Consider the following 15,620-nt stretch of genomic DNA (forward strand, 5'->3'; position numbering starts at 1 on the left):
CGCCCTGGCGCCTGCGCCCTGGGCCCCGCGTGCCCGACGTGCGCGCGCGCGCCTCAGGCGCTGCCCTTCAAACCGCGGCCGCGCGGGGCGGGGGCGCGCGCGGGGAGAGGACCGCGGCGCGGGACCTACCTCCCGCTGTCCCCCGAGGAGACGCCGCGCCTCGCTGTGCAGTGGGGACGCCTGGCAGGGACCCCGGTTCTCAGCCCTTGTCTCTCCGTCACCGCCCTTGGCGGACTTGCCCCGATACCGCCCCGCCCCGTTTTCCCCGCCTGGCAGCAATCTACAGATTTGATTAAAACCAATGAAAAGCACCCCGTTACCATGCTCGTTAGGGGAGTACGACAAGCACTTGGAAACTTGCACAGAATTTGGAACCGTTCACCTGCAATCTGTGCAGTCTATTTTTGGGCTCAGGCGCAATGTTCCTAGAGGGGCTGTTTTTTATAATAGCTGCAGATAAAGACCCTCTAGGGCGAGACTACGTGGCCATTACATGCTAACGTCGTTCACCTGTGTCTTCTAAGAGTTTTTGTTTTTCTGAGCGCCCGGAAAACGCAGCTGCAGCCACTCCGTGGTAATATGAAATCAGGAACCCCCAAACAGGAACGGCTTGTCAGCTGTGCTGCCCCCTCGTGGTGTCCCACGTCACGGTACGCACCCAAATTACAATCTTCCTCCCTCTTGGAGCAATTCTTTAGGGAAAGTGTCGAAAACCGGAATCAGGTGTAGGCAAGATGCCCTTCTGCTTCCTCTAAACCTCATCTGCTCGTTTCCAAATACCTTAAAGGCCTCACGCCCTGAAGATTGGCCCTAAAGAGCAGATTCTTAATACACAGCGGTAGCGTAGCAACTGTAAGGATGAAGAAACTTGATTATTTCAATGTTGGCATTGTTTGGAGTGTACTACTTAGGTTAATATTGGTGTATAAGTGGATGAATAAAAGAATTTCAGTTTCTTTCCCGGCAATTATTGTATCATTTCATGCTCATTACTAAAAATTTTATCACACAGAGCAGAGGGTGTTAAAAAAATGATCCCTCGGGGTGTCTCATTCTGAGTATACCAGTGGGCTCAAAGGGTCACAAAAATGAATGGCATTCAAGTTAAGTGAGCTTTATTATGTGTTCAATACTTGGAATTTTGCATGTGCTTGATGAGGAAACCATTCCTTTGGCAACATAATTCATGTGCCAAAATGGAATATCAGTGATATATATGTATGTTTGAAAACAAAAATGATCCAGGACCGGCCAAGTGGCTCAGCTGGTTAAGAGCTTGCTTGGGAGCACTAGCTCTGAGCAGCAGGGCTGCGGTTCAGATCCCACATGAGGGTGTGACACTGCCCTCTACAGCTAAGATGATGAACAACAGCTCTACCTGGAGCTGCGCTGCCGTGAGTCGCCAGCGACCGCGTAGGCTGCAGTAGGGCTGCAGTGGGCTGCTGTGAGCTATGTAAGTGGCTGGCAGCCAGCGTGAGCAGCTGGTACCCGGTGTGAACTACCGGGAGCCGCTGTGAGTGGCTGACCAATGACCAGCGACCGATTGCCTCCCCCGGGAAGCGCGCAATGATCATACCAACATGGGCCAGTGAAGCGACGTCCTCCACAACTAGACTGAAGAACAAAACAGCCATTTGTCTACCTGTCTGTTCCCCTTCCCAGATTCCCCAACGCTATTGCCCTCCCCCCCCAATACCCCAATAAAAATATCTTAAAAAAAAAAAAAGATCCAGCATTCTAATTCTAGTAAATTTTGGGTATAAGACTTTGCAAATACATGTCCATTTATTGACAGAATCCTAGTTGCTGACATTTATTAAATGCTTACGTGACAGACAGCATTCTATGTGCTTTATGTGTATTTTTCATAACAATCCCGTTGGAAGTTATTAACTCATTTCATAGATGAGAAAGTTGAGGCACAGAGGGATTAAGTGACTGGCTCCACATCACAGCTAGTTAAGTGGAGGAACCAAGGTTCAGATCTGGACAGCCGACTCAAGAGACCTCAAGTTCAAGCCTGGTGCTTGCTGCCTCACAAAGCTGTGCCTCAGGGAGCCTGAGGCATCATTGTATGGGAAGCACTCTGGATTCCTGGGAAGGGCAGACCTTCAAAGCCCACCTCAGACAAGGACACAGACGGCGGCCACAAAGTGGGTCCTCCGGGCTGGAACGAGTTTACCTGACCGCCTGCCGAGGAAGCTGCAGTTTCTGTCCAGTAAGATGCGATTTGGGTCGCGGACTGCAGATCTCTGAGTGCTTGCTTGTGCCCCCTTTTCTCAATGGAGTTGTTGCTGCATCACTGTTTTTTCATTACATATGTGGAAGGGCAGTGGTTTAGAGACACCCATCTTTCAGCCACGTAGACGGTCAGACGAGTTACCCACCCAGACTTGATTGAGCAGGTGGAAAACCACTCAGAGACCCTGCTTGGCATGGTAACTGGATGAGAGTGGGGGTGTCCTCCCTGACCCTAACTCTAACCTGAGTGGGGATGAGTATGTCTAACGCGTGTGTAACATATGTATGTGCACACTTGCGTCGAGGATGAGCAGACCCTGTTGTTTGGCCAATCCACACCCAACCCTGACCTCTACCCTAAGAACTGGAAAAGTTAACTATTTGACTTTCCCATTTTTCTTACTGCTGTAGTAGCTAGATGACACAATTCTAGCCCATGAGCCTGTGGGGGACATCATGGGCTTCTCCTTTTCTGATAAAAGGGTCACACAGGCCTGGGTTAACCCCCCTTCTTGTTTTGACCTCAGATGTGATGATTGCAGGGGCACTGACCATCCTGAAATCATTAGGTAACAAACATGAACACAAAACGGGAACACACAGGCTGGTGGAGCAAAACTATCGCAGATATCCATTGCATCGCTGACTAGTAAACCAGCCTTAGCGATCACTGAGGTCAAGATTTGTCTGGTGAGTAAATTCGCAAGAATGAACACTTAGTCTATTTAGCACAACTTCTTAAGAGTTCCAGACGAAAGATGCTCTTCTCTGCGTTCCTGCTTGGTACCCAGACAGCTGCAGGGTTACATATGTGCATGATGACTTGACTGGTGTCTTTCTCAGCCTCTCAGCTTCCTGAGGCGGCGGGGACCTCTGTGGATTTGCTTATCCTTTTTTATCCTCTGTGCCTGGAGTGTACCTTGTACGCAGCAGACACTTACAACCACGTTCTGAATCAACGATGAATGGGTTGTGTGCCCTCTGCAGCAAGGCAGGCCTCGCTGTAAAGCCTGGTTGTGCAGCTGCAGTCCTGGGACAATCCACAAACCTCTCTTCCCTCAGTGTCCTTCTCCGTGACATGAAGAAAACCCTACACTGCAAGACTGCTGTTAAGGACCATAGAATGTACATGAAGCTTTTATTATTTTGTGGGCACACTGTGAGTGTACAATACATGGCAGCCACTATTGTTAAGTCACATGGACACGTTCACACGTCAGTCACATGTGAACACTGAGAGGGCACAGAGCAAAATAACAGATCTAATTTATCTTCACTCTTGAGTAATCAGTTTTATTACCTGTATCTGATTCACATTTGGGAGTAATGACGATTCTCTCCTTGACCAAACTCTAGGCAGGCTCCTGGACCCTCTTCTTGACTAGGCCTCCACCTTGGCCTGTGAAGACTTAAACAAACACTAGCATAGCTTGTACCAGCTCAAGGCCACACACCGCACTGCCCCCCCAACATGCCTGAGTGAGGAAGGTCAAGGCTGCCAGAATAACCTACTGTCTGGTCCAGCCAGCTCTGAAGATAGAGCCCCTGGGTCCCACCTCTGTTGGGGAGACAGGAGCCTAACTTGGTTAAACCACCCAGATGGTGGTTTCACATAGACAATCCTTTACAAACGGCTTACGAGGTGAAAATGCTCCAGACACTTAGTACCAAAACCGTGAACGAGGTTTATCGAATTCTTTCTGCCAATGCTTTCTATGTTCTAGTACCAAGTATTTTTGTTACCTGTCTCAGCTGTGCTGCAGGCAGAAATGAAGTATGTAAGACCAAAATGACATGTCTTGCAAATATGCTTCTCCTCACTGAGCCGATATTAAAAATGACTCAGGTCACACATTCTTTCCATAGTATAGGTATTAATTTTGTTCATTTAACAAGGATGTTATGACTAATGCTTACTACGTTTTGTTATTTTAGGATTTTTATTAAGCAGACTCATACCCACTTTCTACAAGTGAAAATCAAGTCAGTCATCTAAAAATCTCACAATTTGCAATCAAGAGGATTTAGTCTTCTGTTTCCACTAAAATTTATTTTCTGGTGCTGCTAATCTAGGTTACACTGTATGGGCATAAAATAACAAAAGTAGATTTTTTTTCCTCAGAAAATTTTGCAGAATGCATAGATTTGTGCAAGTTTACTTTACATCCTTTGCATGTTCACTGTGTCAAATCTCCAATTAAGTGGCAAAACATATCCTATCTGGCCCCTGTGTTAGGCTGAGACGTTGCCACTGATCCAGGTTTAGGCCAAGGGAACTGCCTAGATCCCCCTGGGTCCTATCATCAGTACAGGTCCCTACGCTGACGTGCAGGGCATGTGTCCAGGTCCACCTGCCCTGCTTGTGCTTAGGGTGCTACTGGTTCCTAAGGAGTTGGGCTCACTTGGATAAAGGGGCTGGAAATAGACTCCTTGAAGCAGCCTTTTTACAAAGCAAACTGCAGCTGCAGAGAGATTCTGCTCTGAAAGCATATAAAGGAAATCAGTATTTTTACATGCGCTGATTAAATAAACCATTGTATTAATCCGGGCATCACTCGACTGGGCAGATCAGTGTGAAGTCACCACGGGTACCTTTCCTTCTCTTTCTGCGCTCATGTCGTTTTCTCATGTGAGAAACTGCACAAATGACTACAACAGTTGCCATAGTTTCTAGGCATTTGGTTATGTTTTTAGCTGAAACAGTAACTATCTCTTCAATGCTTGCTTTTGTTTCAGACAACCCTTTCAAAACTGTAGTCAATGATATCGTTGTTAACTTTGGTTAGACTGTGATTCCCTTCCATGAATATCTAGGGGCTCTGGGGGGGGCAGGTGGGTGACTTCTTGTTTGTTTAGCACAGCAGGTCCTCGAATCACTGTTGCATTTGGTGTCATTTTGTTATGACGCTGATGAGATGCCATAGGAGCTTAACTCTTGTATCAACCAGCCTAGGGTAGAACTGGTTTCCTTACATGTCATGTCCACCCAGTTCCAAGAACCTTTACTGTTAAGTGAGGACTTACTGTGCTACTCTTGTGTCTATGGGTCCACTCTCTCTCTGTTTTGCACCAAGGTTACAGCCTTATGGCCAAATGAATTTACTGCTTGCCAGAAGCCCCAAGGTTCCACTATGAAAAGGAACCCCTGTTAAGCTCAAGTGTTATATGAAACGAGCCTGCAGCAGACTCTCCTTTGAAAAGTCACAAAACATTTTTCATATTAATTTGAAAAAGTAACATAATCCATTCAATCCTCAGACTCAGTTTTAAAAAAGTTTTGCGGTTTTAAAAAAAAATATCTTTTTTCCTCTACTATTCTACCAACTCTGGTTAATATCAGGGATGAAGAACATTTACAAAGTATTTTCCTCATCTGCTATGTAAGCGTGTCCAAAAACTCAAATTTTGAGGCACTGTCTCCTTGAAAATGGGTACTAGTGTTAAATAATAGAAAAGTTATCAGCAAAATAAAAATGGCTAAATATTAATGGTCACAGACAAAAAGTTCTGACAATCAAACTTTCCTTTGTACTTTCTTCAAGAACTAAGATTCATGGTAACTATAAAAAGAAGGAAACTTTTAAGTATTTTGATCATATTACAAGCACTGGAAGAAAAAAAAATCTTTTGAGGCAAAAATTGTGAGAAGAGTGATTAAAAATAGAAAAGCGGGAATGTTAATACATTGATTTCACTTACCTTCCAAGTTTCCTACTGTCCAGTTAGAAGCACTGAGCATTACAATACAGGTGCCACACTTGAGCTATGTCACACTCTATTAGGTAGAGAATATGCTAGTCTAAGTTATCTTGTAACAAGGACCTGAAAAAAAAAAAGTGGCTTAGACAAGACTGATGTTAATTTCTGTCTTGTAAAACAGTCTGAGGAAAAAGAAAAGATTTTGCTTGATACAATAATAAAATACCGATGATTAGTTGTGGCAATTTATTTCACTAAGTATTAAACAAAAATAGTTCTTTAATTTTTATCAAATTAAGTAAAAAGTCAGTAATAATTTTATTACAGCTTCTGAAAAAAATTGGTAAAATTGTAAGGGACAGAAAGGTTTCTCAAGCCGTCTGTGTATTTTCCTCCTTTATTAAGGGAGAGCAAACGCCATCATGATTCTGCTGAGAGCTCACCTAACAAGGCAGAGGAGGTTGGGGCGTCTGGACTCCCACCCACTGACGAAGCCTTCTCAGTCCTCCTGTGTGAGAGACCAGTTCACAGCATGTGCACAACAAGCAGCAAAGGATCTGGTGTGACAGTCATGATTGTGTGCTTGTGCCCGACACCAAAGCCCTCCGCTCCACTCTGCACTCCATGACATCCAAAGCTGTCCTCGTCTACAGTATTAAAAACCACTCTGAAGTCATCTTGAGAGCATCAAAGCCACACAACAGAGACCTATAAAGTCATTTCTGCATGAAATACACATGTCCCAAGTGTCCATTTCTGCTGTGAAGGCACGTCCCGGCTTCATTTGGACGACCCCAGATGAACCAGCGCCATTATGGTTGTGTAGCTATGAAACAGGTCCTCATCCTTCACCTCACTACACTTCTTCAGGACAAAGTTCCCAGTGACTATGCGGTCACACCCAATTTCTCCGTTTCCAAAGAAGCCAAATAAAGGCACAGCAGGAAACAGCTTTCTGAAGGCATCGGCCTCCACGTTCCCCTTGGCTCGGTAGTACTGGAAGCCCCTGCCGATGCACGCGAACATGAAGCCGATGGTGTTCTGTTCCGGAATGTTGGCTGCCTTGAGGCGCTGCATCGCAGCTTCGGCGGTCTTCTCGTCACTCACGTCCTCGCTGAGCAGCACTGTGGCACTCTGCACTCGGTGTCCGCTAAACGACAGTCCAACCACACCAGTGGCATCAATATCCAGAGGGCTCCTGGAAAATTCAATCAGAAAAGTGGTGCTTGATCACGAAGCACACTGTTATAGTTACCAGACAAGGAAGTCCTCCTGACTGCTGCTGCGGGAGCGCTGAGCCTGAGGCCGGCTGGCCTGCCCGCCCGCGCGGTATGAGAAGGGGAGAGAGAAACCACTGAAGTCACCACAGCATAAGGATGCAGAACGCAGAGCCACGGAGAAGTAAGCCACTACCTGCTCAGCCCCACATGCACAGGGCAGAGGTACCTCCACACAGATGTCCGAGACCCATGCTGGGTTTGGAGAAGGGCACCCTTCCCTCTCTCAATTCCTTCACAGGAACCGCACGAATTCTATTCACACACAGTGATATCTAGTAAATGAGGCTTTCCAGTACTCTTTACTGCTTTGGTATCTTTCCCTACCTCAGCTTGGAATACTCAGTCACAGGGATATTTTAATTAAGAACCCATAACCCCAGGAGTTTCAGCTCTATGTTGCTTGGCCCATAAATAAATTACATCACTGCCCCGTGTTTATTGCTTTGGGCCTGAAATTCAGCTTAGTCTAAAGGTAAAAGCACGTTTCATTAGAAAGACAAACAAAAAGGAAACATTTTATCCTTACACAAAAATATAAAATGTCACGAAAATTACAAGCGTAATACAGTGGACACTGGGGGGAGAAACCAGTAAGTGCCTTACATGTCTATCACATTTACCAACAAGAGTCACTGGGTTAACGAGAAACTAAGACTCCAAAGCTCAAGTGACTAGGACAACAAGGCCAGCCGACGGTCAGGCCCGTTCCCAGGGAAGGGGCTGCCTCCCCTCTTCTGTATACGAGTGCAGTGTGTGTTGTCAATCTCTTGCCTCAAAGAATTATGTACCTGTCTTTTGTGGGGGGAGGGGTCACGTGTCTGAACACCATTAAAAGGGAGCACTGGTTTCCTCAAACGGCATCTCTTACGATGGACACAGTATGAAGACCACATTAAGGCTGTGTCACGTAAGGGGAAATGAGTTTTCAGGTACATTCCCTATATTAGGGGTACAAAGCAAATGCTATCCAGCCAGCCATGCTAACAGGCTGGCACCTCAGGTTACATGTGTGAGTGAGACACTGGCCTTTCAAAGCTCAGTTGTATGTTAAATCACCATGGCCCTATACGTATACAACTTAGAAATAAAAGCAAAGACACAGGGAAAATGAGGCAAGAGGGAAAATACCCTACAGACAGCAACTGAGGACTGGTGTATCTCTACACAAAATCCACGTTTAATAGCCTACAACCTGGAATTCCACGCACTTGGCTTCCCTGCCTTCTTCCTCGATGACAGTCCAGGGACCTCGATTTAGCCACCTGCTTTCCGTAGCCCAGCAGTGGAGACTCCCAGGAGAGCGTCGGAACTGATCTCGAACAGTCCGCTCTCCACGTCACTGCTCTAGGATGCAAATACGAAGCACCAACACAGTGCAACACAAACCCTGGTGTTTGCAGGAAGCATCTGGGGGGCAGGGGCCTCATTTGCCTGCTTTTGGAAACAGCTGATATTTATGTTCACTTAATCAGCTCAAGCTCAAAACACTACATACTTTCATTCAAAATGGAAAGGGGGTGATGGTTCCTGAGACAGAAGAGCAAATACTTTTGATCTCTGAAAGCAAAGCCTTGAGGAACAAAGTCAAAGATGCATAGTATTTCAGTGTGAAAAAGCCTTTAGAAAGATCTAGCACTGAACTGCCAAAAACATGTGCCAAATAACACAAGTAGGCCTACAAGATGCTCCCTGAAGAAAAGGTCCTACAGCCAAACAGGCAAGAGAACTGCCACAGGCAACAGAACTACCCGTCTAGATTTCCAGAGCGCTTCAGAGGCTCTGAGAAGTTTTGCCGTAAAGACTCGCTGTCTAACCACGACTTTCGTTGAGAGGAGGAACCCATGCACTGCAGTCACACAGACTACAGAGCTGCCCAGGGAGACATCAGGACAGTGTTGACAATTCTGAGGAGAGTATGAGTCCAGCTAAGCGTGAGTTTGTAAAGAACAACATACATAAATTTCATTCGACGGTAGGCAGAGTTATGTTGGGTAAGCCCCTCAACCTATGCCTGTTGCAAAATGGAATGAACTGTTAGCCTAGCAACTCTTTAAACTTGTTTAAAAAAACAAAAAAACAAAACCCAAGGTCACAAAATCCTGAGTGCACCATCATGCAGACGTACTTCTCAGAGGTCAGCGATGCCAGGTTGTCCACCTGGCCGCCGGCCAAGACGACGTTCATGTCGCTGAAGCTGCTGACTACCCGCTGCAGGTAACTGCTGGCTCCCACCTTACAGCAGTTATAGCCGAACACCAGGACCACACGCAGCTCGGGGTTGTCCAAGAGGCCTGAGAAGGCAAAGTGACAATCAGAGAGAGCCTCAGCGGGAACTGCCAAGTTTACTGTACTAACACTTCATTTTCTACCTTCTGCAAAATGAAATGTTGCCGTTAGGGACTTGCCCGACCTGGCTCGTCTGATACCACACACCCCCAACCCCACACTGGAATTCTATCTCACAAATGAGCACGTGAACCCACAGCATTCCGATCGGAGGCTGACTTATCAGGCCCTTCCTACTTCCTGTCCACTGGTCTCTTGGCTACCCTGCTATTTCTGTCCTAACCTGGAAATGAGGTAAAGACCACCTACCGCATGCTCCCCACTCGGGTTCACTTCTCCTGAGGCCCTGTCCAGGCGCCAGTTTCCCAGCACCCCAGCCTGGATCACGCCCTGTGTGTGTCCCCATTTTCCAGAACCTCTGTGCTGCACTGGGTAACACCCACCCCCGTGGCCTTCACTCAGTCAGCCTGGCCTGCAGGCTGGAGCCCGGGGAGGCAGGAACAGCGTGTCTCTACAACCACACACACAGGCCTGGCATACGGCACGCACAGTCAGCGCCAGCCCAGCCACACACGTGTTCAACTCCAGGGACTTCGGTTAACATAGGCTAACATGCAGAGACCTTACAACCACCTACGCCTCACTTAAAGTGCACCATTTTGGTAAGCTCTTCCAAAAGAACAGAACAAAGTATACGTGCGTCAAGTCGCATGTACCACGATGCCAGCTCAGAGGACGACACATCTACGCAAGGTCAAGTACTGTAATAATCAAATGCAAGGCTGCCTCTGCAAAGGCACTGCCAATGTCACAGCCACTGTCACGGCAGCGAGCTACTCCGCCTGCGCACTGCAGCCCCCACACGCCAGCTCTGGTCATGGCGCCGAGCACTGCAGGCCGTAAAGTGGGAAGACTCTATATTTCCTGGGCCAAAGCCGGGCCCTGACTTTCGTAGGCACACTTCTGAAACAGAGCCGTCCGTCTATGTCTCGTCTGGGCTGCTTCTACCCTCCAAAGGACGGGCTAAAGAACAGGTGCAACTGAGAGTGTACAGCTGGACAAACCTCAAATATTTACTATCTGGCCCTTAACAGAAGAGGTTTGCTGACCCCTAGGAAACTACCGCGAACAGGGATGTCGAGCGTTACAGACACAGAAAATGGCTCCCGGGTGCCGGCGGGGGCTGTGCAGAAGCCATGTCCCGAACCTCAGCCTCCAACCACTCACTCCTTGCCCACCTCAGATTTCTCCATCTTCTAGGGCACAAAAAGGACCATGGTCCAAACTCAGAAATACAGAGAATCAGGACACAGAATAGCACGTGAAAGAACTGAGGTTACCATCTCAATGTAGACAAAGCTTCGATTTCCAGAAGGCCACAAACAGGCGAGAACAGTGCCCTGGGACGAGCCAACATCCCAGGAAAGGATGCCCATAAGAGTGCTTCGGGGAGCTGGCAACCACTAGGCTGCCTTCCCTTCAGGTTCTCTTCCCACACTGGCACGGTCCTGCACACGGGGTCTGACAAGTCTAACGACTGCTTATCACAAAATGCACGGTTCCCACCGCTCAAGATTTTGGCTTTCTTGTAAACTGACAAGCTAGGCTTCCAGCTTCAGGCAGTGTTCACATCAGGACCTCCATGGGGGTGCCCAAGGTGCATTCGCATGGAGGACAGTATGCCCAATGCACCACACTCACTTCGGGACAAAAACAACAGACAGGAGGTTTGGTCATGACCTTCAGCAAAAGCACTGACCCAAAGGCCAAACAAGCTTCTCTCTCAGGGCTTGAGTTTTTCTGCTCTCTGCACCGCCGGCCTCCTCGGTATTACTGGTCCCCAGTCTCCTTTCTCTTCCACATCTAATCATTTGCTGATCTTCTCCCATCAGTTCCCTCCTCCTCACACCCTGGTATATTTCTCGCCTAGACTCTGGCAGGGGCTGCTACCAGCGTCCCCACTTCTAGCATCTCCCCACCATGGAGGGTCACAGATGTGATGGCACGAGTCACCCCTCGGAGTAACAGCTGTCATGTGTGCATGTCCCCGTGAAGCTGGCCTCCCTGCACCCGCCCCCAGCTGCCACGAGCCCCTCACAGCCTCTGCTTACACAGCTGGACAGTTAGCTGTGTCCCCACATGCTGTGCTCACCTGGCTCTGGGCCAGTGTTTCTGTTCGTCCTTCGACCTGTCATCCCTCACATGCCTCCTGTCCTTCGAAGGCATGAATGCCACCTGCTCCACGAGGGGCCCTGTTCTCCCTCCACGGGCAGGTCCCTGCAGCACCCTGCCCATCCCTGCCAATGGCAGGCCTCAAAAGGGAGGCCCCTTCCCACCTGGACTAACATTACAACCCTCCTGAAACGTCAGTGAGACAGAACCTACATCCCGTTATCTTTTCTACCCTTATGGGACCTTTTAACAAGCTGAATAAAATTCATGTAGAATTTCTGTATCACGAATCCACCAAACACACCATCCTCCTGTCAGCAGCAGCCCACGCCTCTTCTCCCCGCAACACCCACGACAGGGATTAGACACCGGAGGGAAAAACAGCCCCATTTCTTCTGCTCTGCAGAGGGCTCTCACTGGTACCCAGCTTAAAACACTCAGCAAACATCAGTCATTACTGTCACCGTCAGTCAAGACGTGTGCTCCTCGGGCACGCTGGCCCCTTCCCTGCCTTCCTGAGCTACGTTCCGCCGGCCCCCAGTCTGCTCCTTGGCGGCCCAGAGGCCACTTGCACATGGATCAGCCGTGACTTACTGGAACCCTGCCCATGGTACACAGGCCAGCGCTGACCGTCTGCCTCCCATTTCTCGAGCGAGGTGTCTTGCTAAGTGATCTCATTTAACGCTCACAGTTCTACAAGTCAGTCATTTCCACTTTACAGATGAGGCAACAGAGGCTTAGAAAAGTCGAGTAACTCGACCTAAGCCAGAAAGCAGCCAAACGACAGCAGCTGCAGCCGTGCTCTTGCCAGCTGCCCCATCCTGCCCATGGCAGACGCTGGCCCCAGAACACCCCACGTCACCCCGTGCCTGACCACCCCCCAAGCCCCCACGTTCTGAGGCGCCTGCTGCCCCCCTGCTGCCAGTCTTGGCTGCCCAGGCCGCCTCCCTCTGCACTTCCCCTCCCACCCCGCCAACCACTGTCACTCTTTCTGTGCACCGTAAGGGACAGTCGTATAAGCCAGTATCAGTGTGTGTAGTCTTTTTCCCTGATCAGTAAACCACTCACAAATTTTCCCTTTGCAGCTACACGACTTTTTATTTCCATTGGGCTCAGAGCCATTTCAAATAATGGAGGCTTATCTCTCTAGGCTGGCCATCATATGTGTAAACGAGGGGAACCACGGAATGTTTTCTATGCCCAGTGATGTTTTTAATGAGTTAACACCAGTCAGTTCGTGTGCAGATGTGGCTAAAATGCCTGAACACTGCTTTGTCTGAGTGGCTGGTTTGTTGCGGACTATGCTCCCTTAAGCTTTCTCATCAGGGCCTGGATGTGAAGCCCTCACCTCTTCAGGCTCCTCAGACCTGCTTACTGCAGCCAAGCCTCCTGTCCAACACGTCCTAGAAAACCCTGGCCTGAGTCTGTCATACACCATGCGTTCTCTAAAACCTAATAAGTTCACTATCTCCTCCCGTCTTTCTAATGGACACAGCACTAGCCTGTACCTTCTAAAAAGATTTTACAGCAAACGATTATTACTAGTGTAGAAAAATAAAAGCTTAGAAAAACTTTTCAGCTTCAAAAAACAGAAATAGGGTGAAATAAGAAAATATTCCAAGAGTAAGAAGTCCTTCAAAATTCAGAATTAAACACAAAAACAAGTTTATTAACAACAGAGTATTTATGGAAAAATTTTCATCTCAAACTTTAATGTCAGTAAACTAATTTAAGAAGTCAGTCAATTCTATAAAAAGTGGACAGCACCAGCCAGTTCATCACAAGTGTGACTTCTCACCTCTCCAGGCACACGCACCTCACTCGGATTGTCGAGCAAACAAAACCAAGCAACGAGACGGCAAGTAATGGCAAGTAACAGTAACTCACCTGCTTCGGCAAGCTGACGTCTTTCTAGTGTTAGATTCTTCGGATCCTTAACAAAATGAAAGGGCTGTATCTTTATTCCTTCAATTTGAGGGAATAATAGAGCAAAACCAGATTCTCCAATTTCTATTTCCTGAGGTCGATTGCTACCTGATCCCATTGGAGTCACTAGGAAAAAAGTTAAGCAGCTTGGTGAGGTACAATTTCGTAACAGTGTAGATTACCCAGCCCCACCTAGACAACCAGTTTAGGTCACTAAGATAAGCAACATGCTAACAGGCTACTGTCTATGTTTTCAGGGCATAGGGTCATGATGTCTGCAATTTACTTTCTCACATGGTTCAGAAAGAAATGTGTTTACAAAGACAGAAAAGGCAAATGTTGCAAAATTTTTTAAATTAGTGAATCTTGATGAAGGGTATATGGGAGTTTATTTTACTACTATTCTTTCAACTTCTCTATAGCTTTGAAGTTTTTCTAAATAAAAAGTTGGAGCGTAGTAAATATTTCACAGCAATTTCATTTAAAAAAATTTATCCTAAAAATATTTGGCAATTACATAGTGTACACACACACACACACACACACACACAGAGGAACTTTTATCACAGAATTTTTAATAAAAAATAAACTCAAAATGCCTACACTGGTATTTAGACTAAAAGTTACATTTATATGATAAAATGTAGCAATTAAGAATGATGGACAGGGCCGGCCAAGTGGCGCGATGGTTAAGAGCTGGCTTGGGACGCCAGAGGGCCCCAGTTCGGATCCCACATATGAGGGCCAGTGACACTGCCCTCTACAGCTAAGATGCTGAACAACAGCTCAACCTGGAGCTGGGCTGCCATGAGTCACCGGGCGACAGCGTGGGCTGCAGCCCCTGTGGCAGTGGGTTGCCATGGCTACCATGTGTAGCCAGCAGCCGCAGTGAGCAGCCTAGTCCAGAAGCCAGCGACTGATCTGCCTTGCCCGGGAGGAGCGCAATGATGGTGCCAACTTGGGCCAGTGAAGCAACGACCTCCACAACTAGACTGAAGAACAAAACGACAGTAACTCGTCTGTTCCCCTTCCCCCAATTCCCCAGCACTGTTCCCATCCCTCCAATTCCCCAATAAAAATCTTTAAAAAAAAAATGATGGACATTATTTACTGACATGGAAATATGTAACTTGCTGTGAATTTTAATGGTAGGCATTAGGGATAAAACTGTATCCCCCCAATTAATTCATGGGAGTGCTAATCCCTCCAAACCCCCAATGTAACTATGTTTGGAGATATGGCCTTTAAAGAGGTGATTAAGGTTAAGAGATTATAAGGGTGGGGCCCTATCCAATAGGACTCACGTCCTTACAAGAGGAAGAGACACCCGGATGTACAGAGAGAAAAAGCCATGGAAGGACAGGGTGAGCAGGCAGGGTGGCCGGCCACCTGTAATCCAGAGGTCTCGGGGTAAAGCAAGCCTGCCCACACCTCCATCTCAGACTCCCAGCCTCCAGCACTGTGACAAAACACAGTCTGTTGTCAAGGCCCAGTCTGTGGTGCTGTGTTATGGCCACCCAGCTGACCTCTACAAACATAGGAAGTGATACTGTTGGTACAGCCATCCGCATGTGGACATACCCATGTGTAATGCTGTATGCACGGCATCTGGAAGGTCATGCATCATTAACGCTAACAAGAGGGGGTGAACTCTACAGTGCTTAAAGGTCCTTACTCTTTTTCTTTTTTTAAAAAAAAAATTGGGGAATTGGGGGATGGGAACAGCCCTGGGGAATTGGGGGAAGGGGAACAGACAAGTTGCTTTCCTTTTGTTCTTCAATCTAGTTGTGCAGGACGTTGCTTCACTGGCCCAAGTTGGCACCATCATTGCGCTCTTTCTGGGCGAGGCAGATCAGTCGCCAGCTTCTGGACGGTCGCTCACTGCGGCTGCTGGCCGCTCACGCTGGCTGCTGGCTACACACGGTAGCCCATGACAACCCTGCTGCAGCAGGGGCTGCAGCCTACGCCGTCGCCGGCGACTCACGGCAGCCCAGCTCCAGGTTGAGCTGTTGTTCA

At 47.8% G+C, this 15,620-nt stretch overlaps 1 protein-coding gene across 2 annotated transcripts in view; it reads right to left on the minus strand.

Annotated features, from left to right (window-relative positions):
* Window positions 1–6,171: 6,171 nt before the first annotated feature.
* The window catches only part of FBXO22 (F-box protein 22), a 22,370-nt gene continuing 12,921 nt past the window's right edge, over window positions 6,172–15,620 (minus strand). For both annotated transcript variants that reach the window (XM_019640151.1, XM_019640152.1), the window contains exons 5-7: window positions 13,566–13,730; window positions 9,346–9,511; window positions 6,172–7,138 (exon numbers count right to left, since the gene is read on the minus strand). In XM_019640151.1, coding sequence (XP_019495696.1) covers window positions 6,721–7,138; window positions 9,346–9,511; window positions 13,566–13,730 — 749 coding nt within the window. In that variant the 3' untranslated portion in view covers window positions 6,172–6,720. The remainder of the gene's footprint in view (window positions 7,139–9,345; window positions 9,512–13,565; window positions 13,731–15,620) is intronic.

Source organism: Hipposideros armiger, unplaced genomic scaffold, assembly GCF_001890085.2.
Source record: "Hipposideros armiger isolate ML-2016 unplaced genomic scaffold, ASM189008v1 scaffold_48, whole genome shotgun sequence".
Taxonomy (NCBI): Eukaryota; Metazoa; Chordata; class Mammalia; order Chiroptera; family Hipposideridae; genus Hipposideros; species Hipposideros armiger.